This window comes from Dipodomys merriami, unplaced genomic scaffold (assembly GCF_024711535.1).
Source record: "Dipodomys merriami isolate MVZ:Mamm:240054 unplaced genomic scaffold, mDipMer1.0.p SCAF_11, whole genome shotgun sequence".
In the NCBI taxonomy this organism is placed as follows: Eukaryota; Metazoa; Chordata; class Mammalia; order Rodentia; family Heteromyidae; genus Dipodomys; species Dipodomys merriami.
The window spans coordinates 48,149,641-48,171,210 of record NW_027202382.1 but is presented as its reverse complement, the minus strand read 5'-3'; the positions used below and the strand labels follow the sequence as shown (position 1 = coordinate 48,171,210).

General features: G+C 59.5%; 2 protein-coding genes across 3 annotated transcripts; one reads left to right on the top strand and one right to left on the bottom strand.

The window, feature by feature from the left end:
* Positions 1-2: 2 nt before the first annotated feature.
* On the top strand, positions 3-9,607 carry Cacfd1 (calcium channel flower domain containing 1). Its single transcript, XM_070015006.1, has 5 exons — positions 3-551; positions 2,893-2,965; positions 3,410-3,535; positions 6,969-7,076; positions 7,429-9,607. Exons 1-5 carry the CDS (start codon positions 341-343, stop codon positions 7,517-7,519), a joined length of 609 nt encoding a protein of 202 aa, XP_069871107.1. The 5' UTR covers positions 3-340; the 3' UTR covers positions 7,520-9,607.
* Positions 9,608-9,878: 271 nt separating this feature from the next.
* Positions 9,879-16,299, bottom strand: Slc2a6 (solute carrier family 2 member 6). Of its 2 annotated transcripts, none has more exons than XM_070015002.1 (10): positions 16,164-16,299; positions 15,654-15,816; positions 14,330-14,536; positions 13,692-13,791; positions 13,139-13,350; positions 12,761-12,913; positions 11,882-11,990; positions 11,459-11,650; positions 11,190-11,335; positions 9,879-10,506 (listed from the first exon to the last, which is right to left on the bottom strand). In XM_070015002.1, exons 1-10 carry the CDS (start codon positions 16,238-16,240, stop codon positions 10,351-10,353), a joined length of 1,515 nt encoding a protein of 504 aa, XP_069871103.1. In that variant the 5' UTR covers positions 16,241-16,299; the 3' UTR covers positions 9,879-10,350. The 2 variants fall into 2 exon arrangements, with proteins under 2 accessions (XP_069871103.1, XP_069871104.1); XM_070015003.1 differs by lacking the exon at positions 16,164-16,299 and adding an exon at positions 15,449-15,543 and having other exon boundaries at positions 15,654-15,735.
* Positions 16,300-21,570: the final 5,271 nt, after the last annotated feature.

Genomic DNA, 21,570 nt, shown 5'->3' with positions numbered 1-21,570 from the left:
AACGGGCCGCGGAGGCCCGTCTGGGGATCCTCCGGCCGTGTTCCTCCACGGGGCAGAAGGCTCGGTGTGGGCGGTGCAGCCCCCAGGTGCTAATGAAGGAGGACCCGCATCTTCCAGCGAGCTGGTCGCAGGCGGCCGCGGCCGGCTCCGGACTCCAGCACAGGCCCCACCCACCCCGCGGGCGCCGGCTGGAGGCTCGGGCCAGGTGCGCCGGGCCGGCCACGCCCCGTGCTCCCTAGGGCCCCGCCCAGGCCAATGAGCCCTCGCCCCCGGCTACCTCCTCCTCCAGCCCTGCCCCTTATGCTAATAGCCGGCCAGCGTGCGGGGGGCTCCGCCCCCTATGCTAATCGCCGCCTCTCCCACAAGGCAGCGCGCCGGGCGGACACGTCCCTTTGTGCGCTCCGGGACTGCGCGGAGGCGCGGGGCGGGCGGCATGAGCGGCTCGGGCGGGGCGGGGGCGTCGGCGGGCTCCGCGCCGCCCGCGCCGGAGGAGGGCATGACCTGGTGGTACCGCTGGCTGTGTCGCCTGGCGGGCGTGCTGGGGGCCGTGTGTGAGTACCGGGGCGGGGCGGGCCGGCGCGGGCCGAGGGTGCACGCCGTCCCCGGGCCGCGGCGGCCGCGGGAGCCGGCGCCCTGGGTTGCCATGGCGGCCGCCGCGGGCCGGGCCGGGCCGGGGGCTCGGGGTCCTTCCCGGAAGGACGGAGCGGAGACGCCGGGGCCGCGCCGCCGCTCCCCGGGGCGCCCGGGCTGGCCGGCCGGGGCCAGCCCCCGACCTCCGCGGCTGGCCTCGGGCGCGGGCCTGTGCGGGGCCGGGAGGCTTGCGGGGGGCGGCTCGGCCGGGGCCCGGGCCCGGGGCCTCCCCCGAGCCCCTGCCCGGCGCCTGCCCCGGCCCTGGCGCACCCACCCCGCCGTCGCCCCCGCCGGACCCGGGTCCTCCCCGCGTCGCTCCAGAAGCACAGAAGAGGGAGGCAGACACGGCGCCCAGGGCCGGGCTGTGCGCCCGGCGCCCGCAGCCCTCGCTGCCGGCGGGTCAAGGCCAGCCAGGGCAGGAAAACCTGAGGAGGAGCCGTGCCTCGAGCAGCCAGAAGCCCCGGGACACCGTCACGTGCGGCGCCCGCGTTGCCGGCCATCACCTCTTGCTGCCCTCAACAAATGAGCTCCAGTGCCTGCCCAGCACGAGGGGCAGGGCCTGGCCTGGCCGCCTTGACCCACCTCCTGTCCTGCCGGGAGCCTTTCTTTCCAAGTGATGCCAGGCAGTTGCCGGTGGCTGACCGTGGTCTGTGGGCTGCCAGGTTCCCCCCAGTGTGGCCCGCAACCTGGCTGGCCGGGGGTCAGTCCTGTGCCTCTCAAAGGTGCCTCTGCCACCGCAAGAACCTGCAGCTGTGTTAGGCCACTCAGGTGTAACTCCAGGAGGGGTGTGTGGTGCCGCCCGGAGTCCTCCTGTAGGCTTCAGAAGCACGGTTAAGCGAGTACCAGCTCGTTAACCGCAGAGTGCAATGCAAAAGTATAGGTGTTTTAGAGATATAAAAAGAATTTGGACAAGAGCTGTGCCCCTAGCCATTCACTCTGGGATGGGGTTCCCCCCGGGGTGAGGGACCCTCAGGAAGGGAAGAGGCATTTACCCTGGGTCCCCAGGACAACTGGAGGTCTAGGTAGCAAGGTGGTGACTCCCTCTGTGTGTGGAAGGCAGGGGTAGGAGTCTCTCTGCGTGGATGCCCTCGAGCTGCTCACTGTTCAACGGCTGGGGCCCGCCACTGTCCTCCCCGGGCTAGCTGTGGTGGGAGTGGGGTTGCCTGCAGAATGCCCGCATTTACACGGCAGCAGGAAGTGCCAGCTGCCCTGTGTCCCCGAGGACGGGACACAAGACTTCACTGTGGTATAGGACTGCAGCCGCTCTCCCGTGGTCATATCATCCAGTGTCCTCCTCCACCGCCTCATCCTAGGGTTACAGGGGAAAATGGAAAACGGCAGAATTCCAGGCCCTGGGGAGGGATCAGGTGTACCCAGGCTGCTGCAGGTTTAATGAGCCGGTTGCTAATTGCTGCCTCCAAGGGCAAGCGTCCACCTGCCTGGTGATTGCCTGGGCTTGCACCCTGTCCAGCAGGCCAGCTCCCTGGAATGTCCTGAAGCCCCCCCCTCCCCAGTTTCTTGTTGCCTGCTGCTTTGGGCTGTGGGTGGAGGGGTGGATGAGTGGGGCAGGGCCGGTGCAGGTGGGAGGGGAGGGGAGGGGAGGGAAATGGCTTCTTGCTGGACCATGGGGTGTAGCCCTGTGTGGGAGAGAAAATGGGCCTATAAAGTAAGCGTGCTGAAGCACCCGAGTTGATGGATAAGAGGTCTTACCTGGTCTCTATCTCTGAGGTGCCAGGCAGGGTAGTGCCTGTCTGTAATCCCAGCACTCAGGAGGCTGAGGCAGGAGGATCTGTGTGTTCACAGCCAGCCTGCACTACCTGGTGAGATTCCATCTCAAAAAACAAGTAGATCCAGGGCACAGTTTCTAAGTCTGAACATGTTTTGCGTGACCAGCTTCGTGAATGGTGTGACAGGTGGCCCGTGTTAAGGGCTGAGTCTAGGCAGCCCCAGCCTGACCTCGAGAGGCAATTCTGCCCACCTGAGGTGGATGTGAATACAGCTGAGGTCAGGGTGCCAGCTTGCTCGGGCCCCAGCAGCCCTCACGAGAGGAAGCCCCGAAGCGGTCCTGCTGCGCTAGCCTTGCTGGGGGGACGAGGGGTGGGCAGCACTTTATCTCTTTGGGGTGATGGGGTTGGGGAGGAGACTGAGCGCCGAGCCTCAGGAGGGCGTCTGGTGATTTGTCAGCCATCCCCCAGGCGGCCTTTCCCGCAGGCTCTGCCCCGACCCCCCTGCTAACTCTTGCTCACGTCTCCTGCTTCCAAGCCTGCGCCATCTCTGGCCTCTTCAACTGCATCACCATCCACCCTCTGAACATCGCAGCTGGCGTGTGGATGATGTGAGTAGCGAGTGGCCGTACTGCCGTGCGTGGCAGGCCTCGGGCTGTGGAAAGCTGGCCACAGCACAGGGGCTCCTCCCCACCCGGCACCGCTGCTGCCAGTGGTGCCCAGAGCCATCTGTGGTGTTCCCTGCCGCCCGCTGCCACGGTCGCTGGTCCATGGAAGCGAGGGCAGGGCTGAGGGCTGGTCACATGTGGCCCACTGAGGTGCCTGGGTCCTGCCGTGCCTGAGAGGGTGCGATGCGGGTCCACTGTTCCCTCAGGATAAAAGGACCAGACGCCCAGGCGCGTCCTTCAGGATGCTTAGGGGCAGGGGCATAGGTTGAGATGGGGGGGGTGGCTAGAAACAGGTGTCCTGGGGCAGGTGGGTGCTTGGGGGGGTGGCCTTGTTCATGGGGCTGCCCCAGGACTATCACCCCCCTTCTCTCTGCCGTTGCCCTGCAGCATGAACGCCTTCATCCTGTTGCTGTGCGAGGCACCTTTCTGCTGCCAGTTTGTGGAGTTCGCAAACACTGTAGCCCAGAAGGTGGACCGGCTGCGCTCCTGGCAGAAGGCTTTCTTCTACTGCGGGTGAGGGGCTTTGGGGCTGCCCTCCCCCAACTGGGTCCCCCATAATCCTGCCTGCAAAAGACTGGGAGGGCCGGTGTGGTGAGGGTGCACAGGGGGGAGGCCGGAGCGGTCACGTGAGGACTGCTGCAGAATCATCTTCCCATCGGGAAGTTTAGCCTGCAGCCCCAGACACTCTGGAGTTGAAAGATAATGTCTTGGCGGTGGCTGGGTGTGATGGCCCATGCTCGTAATTCCAGCCAGGTAGGAGGAGGGTGTCCCACCAAGGCTAACCTCGGGGGGAAAGTGCCTGTCCCTATTTGTAAAATAAAGCCAGAAGGCTGACCCCCCTGACACGTGCAGAGCCCGGAGCTCAAACCCCAGAGCCAGAGTCCTTGTCACATGATGTACAGGGGAGTTCTGTTCACCAGCCCTTTGTAGTCTTGTCGGCAAGGCACACGGCTGTGTTCCCTTCCAGAGGAGTGAGGTCAGCTAGACATCCTGATGTGGGGCAGGAAATCCCACAGCCCTCTAAATATATCTGTTCCCCCTTTCTGGCAGTTCGGTGCAGTCCCTCACATGGCATCCTCAGACTGTACTGCCTGGGGGAGGGCACAGAGTGCTGCCTTGACAGCCATGTTCGCTATCGTATTCGCGAATGCAGATTACGTTAGACAAAGCCAGACCAAAGCGTGCTGGGCTATGGCCGTCCACCAGTGTCTGTGGTGAGACCCGGGGGTGCAGAGCGCAGGGGTGCGGGCCCTCCTGCGCTAGTGGATCCAGAGGCTGCTCAGCATGTCACCCTGCCTTCGGGTTTGTAAGCGTAGTGGCAAAATGCCAACCGCAACATGCATTAAAATTTATTTTGCAGTATGTTACTTGAAGCCCCATTACCTGTAAACCATCTGTCCATTCTGAATTTGGACTTTATACCTTTTACACCCACCTTCCATTAATATGATGTAAGCGCCTCTACGACATTACCTTTAGTGATAGGACTGGTTCTCAGCTGAATTCCTGGCATCTGAATTTGTTACCTGTGGTATAAATGGAGCTGTGCTATCTCTATGTGCTACAGCTTCAGTAGCTGATTTCAGGTGTGGAATTACTAGGTCAGCTCATGGTCAGTAAAAAGATTTTGAGCCGGGTGCCTGGTAGGTCACGCCTGTAATCCTAGCTACTCAGGAGGCTGAGATAGGAGGATCACGGTTCAAAGCCAACCTAGGCAGGAAAATCCGTAGACTCTTATCACCAGAAAACTGGAAGTGGCGCAGTGGCTCTAGTGGTAGAGCACTAGCCTTGAGCTGAAGAGCTGAGGGACAGTGCCCAAGGCCCAGAGTTCAAGACCCACAACTGACAAAAAGAACAAAGAAAACGATTTTGAAATGTGTGACTCAGTTGCTTTCAAAGAGGTCATCTGAGTTTCCCCCTCCCCCACCCAGTGCCATGAACCATTTCATGTTTACTGTGTAATCCCCTATCCTTGAATCTTCTAACTGTATTTCTTTCCTTCTTATCTCCCTTTCTTTTTCTCCCTCCCTCACTCCCTCCCTCCCTCCCTCCCTCCTTCCTTCCTTCCTTCCTACCTTCCTACCTTCTTCCTTTCTTTTTCTGTTACTAGGGCTTGAACCTCAGGGCCTGGAAACTGTCCTTTAGCATTTGTGCTCAAGGCTAGTGCTCTACCATTTGTGCCACAGCTCCACTTCTAGCTTTTTTCTCATTTATTGGAGATAAAAGAATCTCAGACTTTCCTGCCTGGGTTGGCTTAGAACTACAATCCTCAGACCTCAGCCTCTTGAGAAGCTAGAATTATAGGTATGAGCCGAGCCACCAGCACCTGGCTTTTGATCTCATTTTCTTTTCTTTTTTTAAAAAAATTTTTTTTTGGGGTCCGGTCATGGGGCCTGAACTCTGGGCCTGGGCACTGTCCCTCAGTTCTTCACCTCAAGGCTAGTGTTCTACCACTTGAGCCACAGCGCCACTTCCAGCTTTTTTTTTTTTTTTTTTTTTTCCTGCTAATGTGGTGCTGAGGAATCAAACCCAGGGCCTCATGCATGCAAAGCAAGCGCTCTACCACTGAGCCACCTTCCCAGCCTTGATCTCATTTTCTTATTGGAAAAATTTCCAGTTCACTTTTGAACCTGTTACGATCTTAGTAGAGTACTTAGCAGGTCATATATAGTCTAGTATTAAAGATTTCACACCCTTTTGTTATGTTTCTGGCACATAGTTTTCCAGCTTGCTCTCTGCCTTTAGTTTTGTCAGGTCTCCTTCCCCCACACTGTCTTTTTCTTGTGATTTCAGCTTAAGATGTGGCCCCACTGTCCACTGAGAATACCACATTGGAACTCATACAATACAGCTCACTATACCTATACCTACCCACCCCCACTACTGAGCTGAGCTCATTTGAACGTTTTCAGAGCCCTTAGATTAGGGGCCAGAACATAGTATCTTATGAATCAAGAAATACCCAGACAACGTTCTTCTGCATGTGTGTCACTTCTGCATTATTATAAACTCAGAATACCTTAAGTTTAGTCATGGTGAACTCAGGACTGTGCACTTTGGACAGCTTCAGTAACCATACAATCTAAAGTGGATATCCAGGGGGATAGAGCTGAAAGCGAGCGCTGCCCCCAGGTCAGAGGGACCCGATTCAGGGTTGGTCTGCAGGCTGCCAGAATTTTCCTGGCCCAGTCAGCCCAGGAATCATGGTCTCCGCCAGGATTCAAGATGGGTTGCTGGGCTTTTAATTCTAATGAGCCTCGCCACCAGGGGGCGTGCTGCTCCACCAGCCGGGAGCTGTGGTGCCCAGCACGGTGGGGTCTGACTTGGGGACCCTGCTTACTGCGCGCTGGCTAGCGTTGCTGTGTATCACGAGCAGCGCCAGTTGTGCTCCCGGTGTTGCACACATGAGTAGTCAGCATGCCTCTCCCTCTCAGATCTCTCTGAGCTTTGGTCCCTGCTTCAGTAGAGGCTCAGTGACTCAGACACAGGGTTCAGAAGATGGAACAGCATGGTGTCTGTGGCTCTGTGCCAGGGCAATCCAGCATGCTGCTGGGTAGGCCTTTGTGGATCACAGTCCTGGAAAATCTGGAGAAAGCCTTGGTCCTCTCCCCAGAATAGACTGATTTATTTGTGTGTGTGTGTGTGTGTGTGTGTGTTGCTTGCGTGGGCACGCCCAGAGACTGGGCAGATAGGAGTTTCACAGATTTTCCTGTTCAGGCTGGCTTTGAACCACGATCCTTGGATATAAGCCTCCTGGATTGCTGGTTCCAGGTTTGGGATTCTGCACTCAGGTTCAGGGGTGGGTGAGGTGCCCAGCCCCGGGGCTGCATCTTGATTAGTCTCTGGGGATCCTTCCTGCCCCTCAGTGGTCGGAGCCCCGAGGACTGAGGAGCCAGGAGGTCTAACCACATGGAGCAGGGTGCCCGCTGATCTCTTTCTCCCCTAGGATGGCCGTCGTCCCCATCGTCATGAGCCTGACCCTGACCACGCTGCTGGGTAACGCCATCGCCTTTGCCACAGGGGTGCTGTACGGACTCTCTGCCCTGGGCAAGAAGTGCGTCTGTGGCCCCAGCCCTGCCCCTCTGGGGGGCGGTCCTGGTGGGGTCCCTTGGTCCGTTGTGGGGCACTGTGGCAGCCCTTGGAAGTGGACTCGAGTCCCCCCGGGTGACCCGGCTTGCCTGGCTCTGCTTCTTCCTATGGCCCCTACACCAGGCTGGTCATCCTTTCCTGGAGAGCCCGGCCTGGGACAGATCTTCACCTAGTGTCCAGGAGGCCCTGGGCCCCGGCAGTCGCCTCTGCGTGGGAAGCAGAAGGCCCTGCCCATGGCTCCCGCCTGGCTTACAGCCCGAGTTGGGTGGTGGCCAGGAAGGCTGCGCCTGAGTGACATTTGCTTGCTGTCTCCCCAGGGGCGATGCCATCTCCTATGCCAGGATCCAGCAGCAGAGGCAGCAGGCAGATGAGGAGAAGATGGCGGAGACCCTGGAGGGGGAGCTGTGAAGTAAGCCAGTGACCCGTCCTCCCGCCCACCGGCTGGCTCTGTGTGATTGTCCGAAGGGACTCTGGAGAGGAGCTCTGCGAGCGCCCTGCCCTGGAGCCCTCCTGCCTGACACGTCGCGGCCCCAGAGGGGTTGCAGGACTTGGACAGAGCAGAGCAGAGCCCACCCTATCAGCGCTGCATGGATGGCCGCCTGCGCCTGCTCTGAAGCATGCTGCCGGAGGATCTGAAGGCTCCCCATGGCTGGCAGTCCACCCCAAGACCCACACCGGGCCTGGCTGGAGGAGGAGGCAGATCACCCCAACTCCTCCCACCTCCTGCCTGTCAGGTGGGAGCGTGGAGCAAGGGGAACATGCACCAGCTCCCTGGCAAGTGGAATCCCAGCCCTGCCCCGGCTGCTTGTTCTCAGGACAGTGTTCCAAGGCCAGCTGCTGCTGCCGGGGTCTTGGCCAGTGCTCCCAGCATGCACCTCTCTGGCCAGAACAGGCCCTTGGCAGATGGTTGGGCAGAACACTTCAGGCCGTCCTGCTGCTGTGCTTCCCACAGGCCTCCCCCGGGCCCTGCCCTGCCCTGGGCCTTGGTGCTAGGGACTGGTGAAGAGCTGGTGGGGTGCCCTCCCCCGTGTGGCCCTCCTTGTGTCTGCAGCGGCTGCCTCTAACTACGGTTAGAGGGCTGGACTTGACACACCTCAGGCCCTGCCAGCTGCCCAGGGAGCTTCCTGCCATGGGGAAGATGGGCAGAAGTCAGAGCCGCCCCTCCCAGGGCTGTCCCCTGCTCAGGTGCCAGGCCGCCCGGACAAGCCCGCAGGGAAGGACATAGAAGCTGGTGTTGAGGAAGTGGCCCTCGGGAGTGTCAACGTGCCCACCCTTCCACACCTCCCCGAGACCCCGCCCTCTGCTCCTCAGATTCACCTTGGCCTGCGGCGCGGAGGTGGGGCTGGGAGAGGGGGCCTGGAGAAGGCTCAGCTCCATCTTCCTCCCTCCCCCAACCACCGGCGGGGCCTGCTGGAAGCTTCCAGAGCAGAGGGACTAGGTTTTGTGCCATGGAGACCAACCCAGAGCTGTTCCAGGTCTGCTTCCCAGGGGACCCTTCAGGCCTGCCGGTGTCTGGGGCCAGAAGCCATGGACGCTGAGAGACGGCCCGCCCTGCCCTGCCCTGCCCTGGGACGCAGCAGATGCTAGCACTGGCAGTACTCTGCCCAAGCACAGCCCCAGGGTGGCAGGTGAACCAGCCCCAGCCAGGCCCATCAGGATTCCTCTGGGGCCCCTGTGGTACTTACGGGCTGTGTGTGTGTGTGTGTGTGTGTGCGTGTGTGTGTGTGTGCGTGTGTGTGTGTGTGCGTGTGTGGTACTTACGGGCTCTGTGTGTGTGTGCGTGTGTGTGTGTGTGTGGTACTTACGGGCTCTGTGTGTTTGTGTGTGCGTGCGCGTGTGTGTGTGTGTGCGTGTGTGTGTGTGCGTGTGTGTGTGCGCACGCGTACGTGCTGTGGTACTTACAGGCTGTGTGTGTGTGTGTGTGTGTGTGTGTGTGTGTGTGTGTGTGTGTGTGTGTTACTTACGGGCTCCCCTGTGGTACTTACGGGCTGTGTGTGTGTGTGTGTGTGTGTTACGGGCTGTGTGTGTGTGTGTGTTACTTACGGGCTGTGTGTGTGTGTGTGTGTGTGTGTGCGTGTGTGTGTGTCACTCCCCATGTGTGCAGTGAACAGGGCCCGTCCACCTCAGGAGGAGCAAGGATCCTAACTGCCCCTCTGCTCGCTTGTCCAGCCATGGCCTTGGGTCACTTCTGCCCTGGCTTTGGCCCCTGCCATGGCTGCAGGAACAGGAAGGGGAAGGGCTAGCTGTGTATACCCAGGAAGTGGCCCTCCACCTGAAGGTTGGGACACCAAGGTAGAAGGTCCCTCAGACAGGCCCAGGTGGACTGGCCACCTCCCAGATTCCCAACTGGTCTGTGCCTAAGCAGCTCTGGAACCTCTAGCCGCCTAGTTCATGCTCCTGCTCAGGCCAGCTGGACTGCAGGCCGGCCTCTGCCTCTGTCTGGGCTCTGCCTGCTCCTTCCTTGAAGCCTTGGCAGTAAAGGAAGATGAGTCTCAATGCGTGCCCTCTGCCTGGTACCTTCCGCCTCTGCTCCTTGCGTGGGGGCAGGGCTTCCCCAGCCAGTGCCGCTGGGCAGGCCACAGGCTGGCCCTGCCCCCAGGGCCTCAGGGAGGAAAACAACTAGTTTGGGGTTATAAGCAACCCATGGAGAGACAGCAGCCCAAGAGCAGCCTGCTGTGGGGGGGCAGTAGGTGCCGATGGCCTCGGCTGAGTCTAGTCTGGCTGATGGAGTGGGGGCTCCCCAGAGTACACCCCACTCCGTCCTCCCTAGGGCTGTAGGCCCAGTTTATTTATTATTCATAAATAGGTAAACATAATTTGCAGGCAGGCGCCCTGTAGGAGGTTGGGCTGGGCAGGGGAAAGTGGCCACACCACCAGGCCCTCCACCCTGGCTTTTGGAAGTCTGAGACGCCCCACCCCCACCCCAGAGGTGTCCACAGACCCCTGTGGGTGCACAGCCCTGCCTTCCTCCCCACCATCAAGATGCTGGATGGGGGCTGAGTGGTGGGGACAGGCTGGCGGGACAACACCATGTACACACTGCCCTCCCTCCGCACGAGTAGGGAGCCAGGGTTGAGGTCACCCGGCAGGTCCCTGACCTGGACACCAGCTAGGCCACTTGGATGGGTCTCAGCCAGAAGTGTTCAGGCTGGTCCTGGGCTCCGGCTGGTGGCAGGAACCGCAGCTGTTCCTGGTTGCGGGTGTGGGCTTGCTGCCGGTGCGAGGCCGGTGGCCCTGAGCTAGTGTGGGAAGGACCGCCGCCTGGAGTGGAAGAAGCACTCGATCTGCTCCAGCGAGCGGCCCCGGGTTTCAGGCACGCAGCAGCCCGTGAACACCAGGCTCACCAGGCAGATGGCCGCAAAGAAGAAGAAAGGCACCTGGAGGCCGAAGGCATTCTGGGGATGTGGGGTGGGATTGGGGTCACACAGGAGAAATTCAGGTCCTGCCCTTCCCGCGCAGAACGAGGCCTACCCGGTGCCAGCCCCGGTGGCAGCCTTGGTCTGCTCATTGCCTAGGACCTCCAGGGCTCCCTTGGCTCTTGGCCACCCAGGGGTGGACACTAGGTATGCTGCCTACCTGGAGACCCTTTCAGCCCCGATTCTCCTGCCCGCCCCGGCCCATCCCAGCTCTGTGCTGCCTGCATGACCTCGTGGGTGATTTATACCTAACCTCTGAGGGGGGCAGAGGGGACCCTGGGTGAAACTGGGGCTCAGATTCAGGTGTTCTCGGGGATTGTAGAGGAAGACATGCCTTTCCACAGTGGGAAGGCACTAACGGTAGGACCAATTAGAGAGGCCCAGCACCTGGGAGACAAGACTTGGCTTGCTAGACTCTAGCCAAGCCCAGGGCTGCGTCTCCTGGCGTGGGAGGTCGCCTGACCATCAGCAGTCTCCACCTCGCTCCCGTTTCTTGTGAGCAGGGCCCTGGCTGTGCTGTTACTTGCATCTTTAGCCTCCACACACGCCAACTTCACTGGCAGGTTAAATGGCCAATGGCGAAGGCCCCTGGCACAGAGTGGCGCTCTGCTGGCTGCAGCGGGCCTCAGAGGTCCCTGGGTCCCCGGGGGCCTGGCACTCACCACCACTGGCAGGAAGGACTTGGTGAGGACGAAGGCGGTGAGCCAGCTGACCAGCACACAGAGCCCCGAGGCCACGCCGCGGGCACGCAAGGGCAGGATCTCAGACATGAGGAGCCAGGTGATGGGCCCCCAACCCATGGCATAACCTGTCCAGACAGGGGAGAAGGGGTGGGCCCAGGGACAGCCCATCCCCCCAGTCTCTGCTCAGCTGACAGACCAGGACGGCCACACGATCCCACCCCACCCCCCAGGGGGTCCCTGGCACCTACCCATGATGAAGAACATAGTGGCCAGCAGGGGCACCAGGGTGAGGGAGCTGGTGGGCATGGCGGGGGGCTGCTCTGTGCCCCCCAAAACCAGGCTCTGAAGGCCCACGCCCACGGTGCTGTTGGGGGCAGGAGGCCTGGGGATGAAGTGGATGTACAGCCCCAGCGTCAGGTTGGCCACGAACATGATGGTTGCTGTGGACACACGGGTGGATGCTCGGTCCGCTAAGCTGGAGCCCGGTGTGCCCTGCGCCAGGAAGCACTCAGGCCTCCAGCCTGGGCTCCTGGCCCGCCCTGAGGTGTGTCCCGGGCTCCTAGTCCTCTGCCGAGAGCCTGTCTGGAGCAGCCCACACTGGGCTCCAGGCAGGGGCTGCTGCACCCAGCCCGGGCACGCACGGGACACCAGCCACAGCCAGGGCTGCTCACCCGACACGAAGAGCAGAACCTTGCGGCCAGCCAGGTCCATGGTCAGGGCAGCGATCAGCACGGACAGCAGCCTCACCGCGCCCACAATCGCCGCGTCATCCTCCGGAGGCTGGGGGCAGGGGGGCACCGGCGTTGAGAAATGGGGTCTGCCACTCCTGCTCCCACCCCCCCTCACAGGCAGTGCAGGGGGCTGAGGCTCCCAGCTGGCGCCAGGGCTCCTTTGGCACTCAGAGTCAGGGCGTAGCTGTGAGCAGTACATTTGCAGGGCCTCCCAGTGGAGGCTGGCCTGGCACAGACCCAGAACCACAGCCACGGGCCCAACTGCGCTGGGCTCCCCGGCGGAGCGTGGGGACGGGATGGGACAGGATGGACCAGGTCACCAGCAGACTGGCTGCAGGGGTGCAGGGGAGCGAGTGTGGTCCTTGATTAAGTGGCCTCCCCAGGCTCTGGGCCTGGCCCTGGTTCCAAAGGGTCCATGTCTACAAAACGGCTTTCCTCGCTCAGTGGAAGAGTGCTTGCCCAGCAGGTACAGGGCCCCGAGTTCAGTCCTGAGCGTCGGCAGGGGTGGAAGGGGGAGGTCATCCTGTATAACTGTCTTAATACGCGTATGCTTTGCTTAAAAACAATTTGGAAAGTAGAGCTGTGGGTCATGGTACAGCATTAGCCTTGAGCACAAAAGCTCAAGGATAGCGCCTAGGCCTGGAGTGAGTTCAAGCCCTAGGAGTGGCACAAAATGACCCGACAGTATAGCTGGGAGCACAGACACATGGCTCAGAAGCAGGTAAGAACCTGGATGGTCCCCATGTTCAGACCTGTAGACCTGGCCTCTAGGGTCCAGCTCGTGGCGGGGGCTGGGGGGAGGTCCCAAGTGGTGCTCACCAGCACCACTGCCGTTCTGTCGAAGATGGGCTGCAGGTAGACGAGGATGGGCGTGATGCCCATCAGCTGCTGCAGGAAGCGCATGAGCAGGGCGATGAGGATCGGCCGGTACATGCGGGGGTCCCGGACCTCGGCCCACGACACTCGGCTGCTCTGAAACACAAGGCCACCGCTGAGGGGCTGTGCGGCCTCTCCCACAGAAGCCACCCAGCCTGGGACCCTGTGGGGTTGGGGGAGACCCCTCCGCTTCCTCCCTCTTGCAGAAGAGACCCCAGGCTCTGGGAACCACTCATGCCAGGAAAAAGCAACCGAGGCCCAGAGAGGTCTAGTGTCTGACCAAGGCCACACCGACCCATGGGTGCCCCACCCCACCCTCACCTGTCTCTGGACGTTGTCCTGGATCTGCTCGAACTCCCAGTGGACATCGGGGCCACTGGCTCGCAGCCAGGTCAGTGCCTGCAGCGCCTCCTCGTCCCTGCCCCTCGAGAGCAGGAAGCGCGGCGAGTTGGGCATGAAGCTGAGTATCAGGATCATGATGAGCACCGGTCCCTCCCCGGCCACCGCCAGCCAGCGCCAGGGCAGCCAGAGGCCTGGGGGAGAGCAGTGTGAGGGGCTGGGAGCCTCCCCTGAGACAGAGGCAGGGAGGGGGCACAGGGGTTGCCTGGCCCCTGGCGCATGACAGGAGGCCCTGGGAGGGTCCCAAGGACCAGAGCATGATGGGGAGGGTGGAAAGGCAGGGTCCACCTCCAGGCAGCCAGAGGCCTTGCTGACCACAGACAGATTGGGCCTCTGAGCAGAGAGGGCAGGGGACTGCCTGGAGAGACAGAGGGACACCTTCCAGTCCTGGGCTCCCCCAGGGGCACCGGCAGTCCTGGCCCACGGCGCCGGGGACTCCCGGAGCCCACGGGCATGGACGTGGAGAGGTACTTGCCGAGGGTGTAGAGGAACAGGGACCCAAACACTGCCATGAGCTGTGGCGTAGCCCCCAGAGCCCCACGAACACCAGGGGGTGCAATCTCAGACACGTACACCTGCAAGACACATCACCCCTGGAGCTTTGGTGAGAATGTAGGTGTTTGGACCAGGCTGGGGTGGGAGAGGGGGACCCTGTCAGCCCAGAGAGTGGGGAAGGGCGTTGTGATCAGGGCTCACAGCCTGCCCGCTGCTTTGGGTGCCTGACTGTAAAGCAGGCAGGCCGCTCTGCTCTGAAGTGGGCGGCAAGGGTGGGCTGGGTGCCCAGCCTCCAGATTTGGGGCTCAAATGCCTCCGTCCTGCGTCCCAGGCCCTCTGAGCGGATTTAGGGGAACCACTGCCGAAGTCCTCTAGGCTCATGGGAGGGCAGCAGGAGGGGACTTCCCTTTCCTACCCATGCATTCAATGCAAATTTTCTCCACTTGTGCAATGCATCTGTGGTCAAGAAAGAACTGGCAGGAGTTGAGAGAGTCCAGGGTGGGGACAGCTGGGCATGGGGGAACAAGTTTCCCAGAAGTCAGCTACCCCATCAGAGGTGGACAGCCACTGGGGGCAGCAAACACTGTCACTGGGGCGGTGGTGGACATCCAGCCTTACCGGGATGCAGGCAGCCGTGAGTCCTCCAGCGAAGCCGGTCAGCATCCTCCCCAGAAGCAGCATCCACAGGCCACGGGCTCCCGCCATGAGGGCGTAGCCGGCCACCGAGGGTACCGCTGAGAACATGATGCTCAGCTTCCGGCCCAGAAGGTCGTTGAGAACCATGGCACTGAGGCCTCCAGCTGTGGCTCCCAGGGTGAATACAGACTACAGAGAGGTGCAGGCAGAGAGGTCTGGGTCTGGGCACCCCACTTCCACTAGGCTGATCTCCCAAAACCAGCCCAGGCCCCAGGCCAATGAAGGTGGTTGTAATGAGCCTCTGTTCTTTAGAGGTGCAGCAGCAGCAAGTAGACAGCCACTGGCTATGGGTGTTCCAATCTGGGGGGCTTGCTCTAGGGAGAAGGTGCCCCAGCAGATGTTTAAGCATCTAATTTTGTGTGTGTGTGTGTGCCATAACTAGGGCTTGAATTCAGGGCCTCACCGTTAGCTTTTTCACTCAAGGCTGGTGCTCTACCACTTAAACCAAAACTCCATTTTGGTGATTTTTTTAAAAAGATAAGGTCAAACTGAGGCTGGCCTCAGACTTGGGATTCTCCAACCTCAGCCTCCAGATTGCTGGGATTGCAGAGATATGCCACCACACCTGGCCTTAAGCAGGACAGACCTCTACTGTGAAGGTCTCATGACTTGGAGAGTACCTGGCTTCCCCATAGAGTAGCAGTAACAGTGTGGGGCTTGGGCACATGGCTTAGCTTATCCAGGCTTTCATTTCTTCAGTTGTGTTATGGGGGTAGAACCCACATCATGAGTTGGCCCAGAGAATCAATCCTCTCATCTGAAAGGCCCTGCACTTGCCTAGCACCTTCTAAGTGTTCAGTAAAGCTTGGGTATCTTCAACTTAGCCACCAAGTTGGCCAATCTAGACCCAAGATTAAATCCTAGGATCCTGAGCTTCTTGGGGTCTTCCTCTCCCTCAGCTCACGCTGCCCTTGCAGCCAGGCCCCAGCCCCACTGGCGCCTGGTGCCCCGTCCTGTGCATGGAGGACAGTGTGCTGGTGTGTCTGCCTGTCTGCCCACGTCCCTCAGTCCCACCTGGCAGAGACCCAGGCTCCTCCCTACCTGCATCTCCCCACGTCTTTTCCACTGGCTTCCACTTCCTCAATGTGTTACAATCATCTCACCTCGTCCTATTGGCTGACAGTCATGAGTGGGCCCTGGAGAAGGGTCCCAAGGCTGAGTGTGCCAGATTCTGTGGATCCCTGTCCCCCTCCAGTCCCCCAGCCCTGCCCCCCTCCCAGTCCCCCAGCTCAGTTTTGGGCCTTACCCCAAACCAGGACGCCTGGGTTTTGGTCAGGTGCAGGGCGGGGTTGGAGGAGCCCTCCAGGGCTGGGATGACAGGGGACGTGTAGACCAGGGCGTACCCGAAGCTGAAGTTGCCCAGCACGGCAGCGAAGGTGGCCAGGAACACCCTCCTGTTCTGCACAGCCCTGGGGGCCGAAAGGGCCGGGGTCAGGTCCCGGGGCTGTCCCGGGCTCCAGGGGCCAGCCCAGCCAGCGGGTGGCCCAGGGGCAGCCCCTCTGCCCGGGGCCCGGCGCCTGGAAATTCCCAGGGCGTTGTCTCCAGAAGGAGAGGCGTGGGTTCGACTCCAGGTCTGTGCCGGAAGCCTGCCGGGCTTGGGCAAGGCCCCCATCCCCTCCGCGCCCCACTCCCCAAGTGGGTGCGGTGGGCACGGCCCGCACCGCGTCCCTGCGCGGCGGGAGCGAGCCGCGGCTCCCGGCGTCCCCGCGCCGAGGTCACGGGCGGCCCGGCCGCCCCCCGCCGCCCCCGCGCTCACCCGGCCCGCGGGGCCGCGGGGGCCTCGGGGAAGGTGTCGTAGTCCCGGCCCTCGGCTCGCAGCAGCGGCTCCTGCATGATGGCGCGAGGACGGCGGCGCGGGGACGGCGGCGCGGGACCCGCGGACGCGGCCGGACTCGGGCATCCGCCGGGCGAGCATCCGCCCGGCCGGGGGCGGAGCCTGGAGCCAAGGCTCCGCCCCCTCCCCGCCGCGATTGGCCGCCGGGCGGCCCTGCAGAGCCGCGCGGGCCAATGGGGCGGCCGCACGCCTCGCGGATGCTGGGCGCGGCGGGGCTGCGGGAGCCCCGAAGCCGCGGGAGCCCCGAAGCTGCGGGCTCATTTCGGGGACCGCTGCCTTGGGCAGGGCCGGTGCGGGCGCGGCGCGAGCGGAGCGCGCCCCGGAGTCGGGCCGGCTCCGCCCCGCGTCCCCTGCGCCCCGCGGTTGTGCCCTTCAAAGCCGTGGCAAAGGTCACACCCCAGGGCTGCTCTCGGTTCCCCTTACCCCTCCTGCCTCAGTGTACCCGCGGGGCCCCTCGTCCGGGATCCCTCAGGGGCGGCCACAGGTGTGAAAGGCAGGCGGGTGCCGGGGACCCCTTCCCGTCCTGGGACCCCCTCCCCCTCCCTGGGACCCCTCCCCTTCCTGGGATCCCCCCCTTCCCCGTCCTGGGACCCCTCCCCCTCCCTGGGCCCCTCCCCTTCCTGGGACCCCCCCTTCCCCTCCCTGGAACCCCCCTTCCCTGTCCTGGGACCCCTCCCCCTCCCTGGGACCCCTCCCCTTCCTGGGACCCCTCCCCTCCCTGGGCCCCTTCCCCTCCCCTCCCTGGGACCCGCTTCCCCTTCTTGGGCCCCTCCCCCTCCCTGGGATCCCCTTCCCCTTCCTGGGACCCCTCCCCCTCCCTGGGACTCCTCTTCCCCTTCCTGGAACCCCTCCCCTTCCTGGGACCCCCCCTTCCCCGTCCTGGGACCCCTCCCCCTCCCTGGGCCCCTCCCCCTCCCCTCCCTGGGACCCCTCCCTTTCCTGGGATCCCCTTCCCCTTCCTGGGACCCCTCCCTTTCCTGGGACCCCCTTCCCTTTCTTGGGCCCCTCCCCCTCCCTGGGACCCCTCCCTTTCCTGGGATCCCCTTCCCCTTCCTGGGCCCCCTCCCCATCCTAGTCCTCCAGGCGACTTCGCACCCACAGCCCCAGCCCGCCCGGTTCGCTCCTGGCAGAGCTGGTTGAAAGAGCTTGTCAGTAATGTTGTGAACCTTGAGAGTAAGGAAAACAGAAACCGAAATTTCCTTGGAAGCCCATTTACACACACACACACACACACACACACACACACACACACACACACACACACACACACCCCACCACCACCACCAGAAAAACCACAGTCAGGATGTCTAGCCGTCCCTTTGGACTTCTTCTTGACAGGCTGACTCACTTCCTCTTGGGCAGAATGGGTGTCCCACCCACATTTTGAGCTGACCCTTTGTTGTCACCTACCTGGGTATTTCCAAAGCTGGCCTACTGAAATAGGGAAGCGTTTTTAAGGTTTCAAGTCCCCTTTGTTTTTTTCTAGCCCTGTCTGAGCAGAGCCAGACAAAACCCATCAAATTCCTGGCACCTCTCCTCTCTGGTTCACCAGTCTCTTTGTTTACAGTCTCAGCCCCAGTTCCTATCTGGGCATGAACACAATTGTACCCATTTTCCATTGTAGTTTAAGACAGACCTTAGACCCAAGCACCCTCAGTAAAGACTGACTTACTGGGGATGTTGCAGTGCTCAAAACCATTTTTTAAGATCATTGTTATTAAGTAGTTGCACTGTTTTGGGGAAAAGAGTCCACACTCAGAGACAGCCTCATGTAAAAAGATGACCTTATTGGGGAAGTGGAGAGCTGACCGGCCAGGGACGCAGCAGACTCAGGAGTTGAAACTGCGACCCCGAACAGCCCACAAGCTAGGGTTTTTAAAGGCAAAATCCATTTGGTCAAGCCTGGTCACATGCAGGTGGCCAACGGGATTGTAATACACACATAAAGCTTGTATATTATGTCAGTCGCCAATGGGGTTACAGTCTGTCTCCTAGTAACTGTTTGAACTAACATCATTCTGGTTTGAACTGGCGCGCAAATTTGGGGTCCCCACACAAAGCAGGCGAAATTTCTTACTTGTGGGGGCTGTACATTCCAGAAACATAAAGTCCTATATCCTTGCATCCTTGAAGCTGGGGTGGTTACAAAGACAGTTACAGCAGATTTATTACGAAGGTAGCTACAGGAGGATACACAATGTAGCACAGCAGGCACCATTCTAATTAAACAGGGTATGAGATAGGGCTGAAGTCTGTGTGAAATAAGTTTTAAGGTCTCCCTTTATGGCCTCTCTTTGTTTTTAGTAAACAGCCAATTTCTCAGCTTAGTTTTTCTCACACCGTCTGGGACCTTACCAGTCTAGGAGGCCCTTCCCCCTGGCAGTGCAAAGGAGTTACAAGTCCACAAGTCAGGTTAAGAGTACAATGATTCTTGGTCACCCTTTTCTTTCCCCCATTTTCCTCCCCTCACAACCACTTGTTAAAGTGGAGACAACACACATTTTCTTTCCCCTTGTACTAGAATTTGAACTCTGCTTGACTGGCAGTCTACCACTTGGGACACATCTCCAGCCCCACTTTTTGCTGGTCATTGTTCTGGAGATGGAGTCTGATGGACTTTTCTGCCCAGGTTGGCTTTGAACTGTAAACTTCTGATCCTCCCAAGTAGCTAGAATTATAGGCATGATCCACTTGTGTGTGTGTGTGTGTGTGTGTGTGTGTGTGTGTGTGTGTGTGTGTGAGAGAGAGAGAGAGAGAGAGAGAGAGAGAGAGAGAGAGAGAGAGTGTCTCATGGCTTGAATTCAGGGCCTCATGCTTTTTATGCTCAAGATTGGTGTTCTCCCACTTGATCCACATCTCTGCTTCTGGCTTTTTGCTAGTTAAGAGATAAGAGTCTCATGGACTTTTCTGCCTAGGCTGGTTTTGAATGAGAATCCTCAGATCTTACTCAGCCAAGAGCTGCTCACTCATGAGCCAACCGTGCCCAGCTGTAAGAACAGTTTTTTTTTTTTTTTTGGTCGGTCATGGGGCTTGAACTCTGGGCCTGGGCGCTGTCCCTCAGCTCTTAAGCTCAAGGCTAGTGCTCTACCACTTGAGCTACAGTGCCACTTCCAGTTTTCTGATGGTTTATTGGAGATAAGAGTCTCACGGGCTTTCCTTTCCTGGCTTTGAACTGCAATCCTCAGATCTCAGCCTCCTGAGTAGCTAGGATGACATGTGAGCCACTGGCGTCCGGCTGTAATAACACATTTTAAGTGCATAGCTCCACACACTGGTCTCTGTGTATATCTTGTAATAATTTCCCAGGTCAGATAATGAGTATCAGAGCACCCAGAAAACCCCAGACTTCCTCCCCTATCATCCTTCCTCCGGAAATCTCATGACCGATTTCTGTATTTCCAATTCCATTTCTGGCTCTTGAACTTCAAAAATAGAATCATCCTAATTTCTAGTTCATTTGAAAAGTGTGTGTGTGTGTGTGTGTGTGTGTGTGTGTGTGTGTGTGTGTGTGTGTGTGTGTGTGTGTGTGTGTGAGCATGTGCGGACCTGGGGCTTGAACTCAGGGCCTGGGGACTGTCCCTGAGCTTTTATGCTCACTATGAGCCACAGTGTCATTTCTGACTTTTTAGTAGATAATTGAAGATAAGAGTCTCACAAACTTTCCTGCCCAGGCTGGCGTTGAATCATGAGCCTCAGAACTCAGCCTCCTGAGTAGCTAGGATTACAGGTGTAAGCCATCAACACCAAACTCTTAAATGTATTTTTTTTAATCAGCTTTATAGTAGGCTAATGGTGAGTGCACAAGCACACACACACACACACACACACACACACACACACACACACACACACACACACACACACACACACACACACACACACACATGACAAAATGAATCTCTCCTTTCCTCTCCTCTCCTCTCCCCCTTTCTCTCTCCCCTCCTCTCCTTTCTTCTAGTCTCTCACATTTGTCTGCCTGGGCTGGCTTTGAACCTCGATTCTCAGATCTCAGCCTCCTAAGAGGCTTGGATCACAGGCGTGAGCAACCTGTGTGACAAGGATCCCTTTGAAGAGATCTGTTCACATGTTTTGAAGGTTGCATCGTGCAGAGCAATGGTTCAGTCGATGTATAGTGCACATTTGTCACCGCAGATGCCCTCAGGGTGCTGGGGCGCGAGCTGCTGTGATCAGGTTAGGTTGATCTTTGCTGGTGCTGGGAAGGGGACCATAGGTCAAGGACAAGTCTGGTCAGGTTTCCTTCACTGGCGGGTTCTCCAGATCTCTCCACCTTGTGTTCTCAAGTGTGTTCCCTCTTCCTGGCCATGCGGCCTGACATGGTACGGGGCACACTCTGTGTGCAGCTGCCCTTGGAAGGACTTGTTGGATGGATTTGTGGATACAGCGAGCAGGTGCTAAATGTGGCAGAAACCCCATTGTGCCTGGGTGTGTGTGTGTGTGGGAGGAGTTGGCTGAGTGAACGTGCTGTTGACTTTTCTGTCCTGAGCTGAAGACAGTTTCAAGCATTCCACCTTGTTTTCTTATACTGGTCCTGGGCTTGAACTGAGAGCCTGGGTGCTGTCCTTTAGCTTTTGTGCTCAAGGATGATGCTCTACCACTTGAGCCAAGTCTCTACTTCAGGCTTTTTTTTGGTGGAAATCAAGTCTCAAAGGCTTTCCTGCCCTGCCTGCCTTTGAATCATGATCCTTAGATCTCAGTCTCCTCCCTGGTTAGGATTACAGGTGTGAGACCTAGCACCTGGCTACAGCCCATTTTATTTTATTTATTTTTTGCTAGTTGTGGGGCCTGAACTCTGGGCCTAGACACTGTTCCCCAGCTCTTCAGCTCAAGGCAAGCACTCTATCACTGAGCCATCTTCCCAGCCCTACAGCCCATTTTAAGCCTAACAAGGTGATAAACATCTTTGTCAGTCTCCTGCCAGTCTCCTCTGCTCTTTTATCTTCTGCTCTTTAACTGATTCAAAACTCCTGCAGGTCTGCCTGCTACCTCCTCCCGCCAAGGTCTGCCCCAAGCCCTGGCGCCTGTACCCAGATTCTGAGGAGTTGGGGTATTTGCTCCCTTTTGCTCCATACCATTCCTACACAGGCTGTGCTGGCTACCAGAGGTTCTGGAAAGTTCTTGCTGACTTGGCTGAGCTTCTGTGCCTCCAGGAAGCACAGGGCAGTTTTGGGATGGGGTCCTAGCTTGGCTGTGTCCTGGGACAGCTGCAGCCACTCCGGGGTTGATGCTCCCCGAGGGGCGGAGGCTTTCCTCATTTCCACTGCTCAGTTCCACTTCTAGCCCCGCCCCAGGTGGGTGTGCCCCGCAGAAG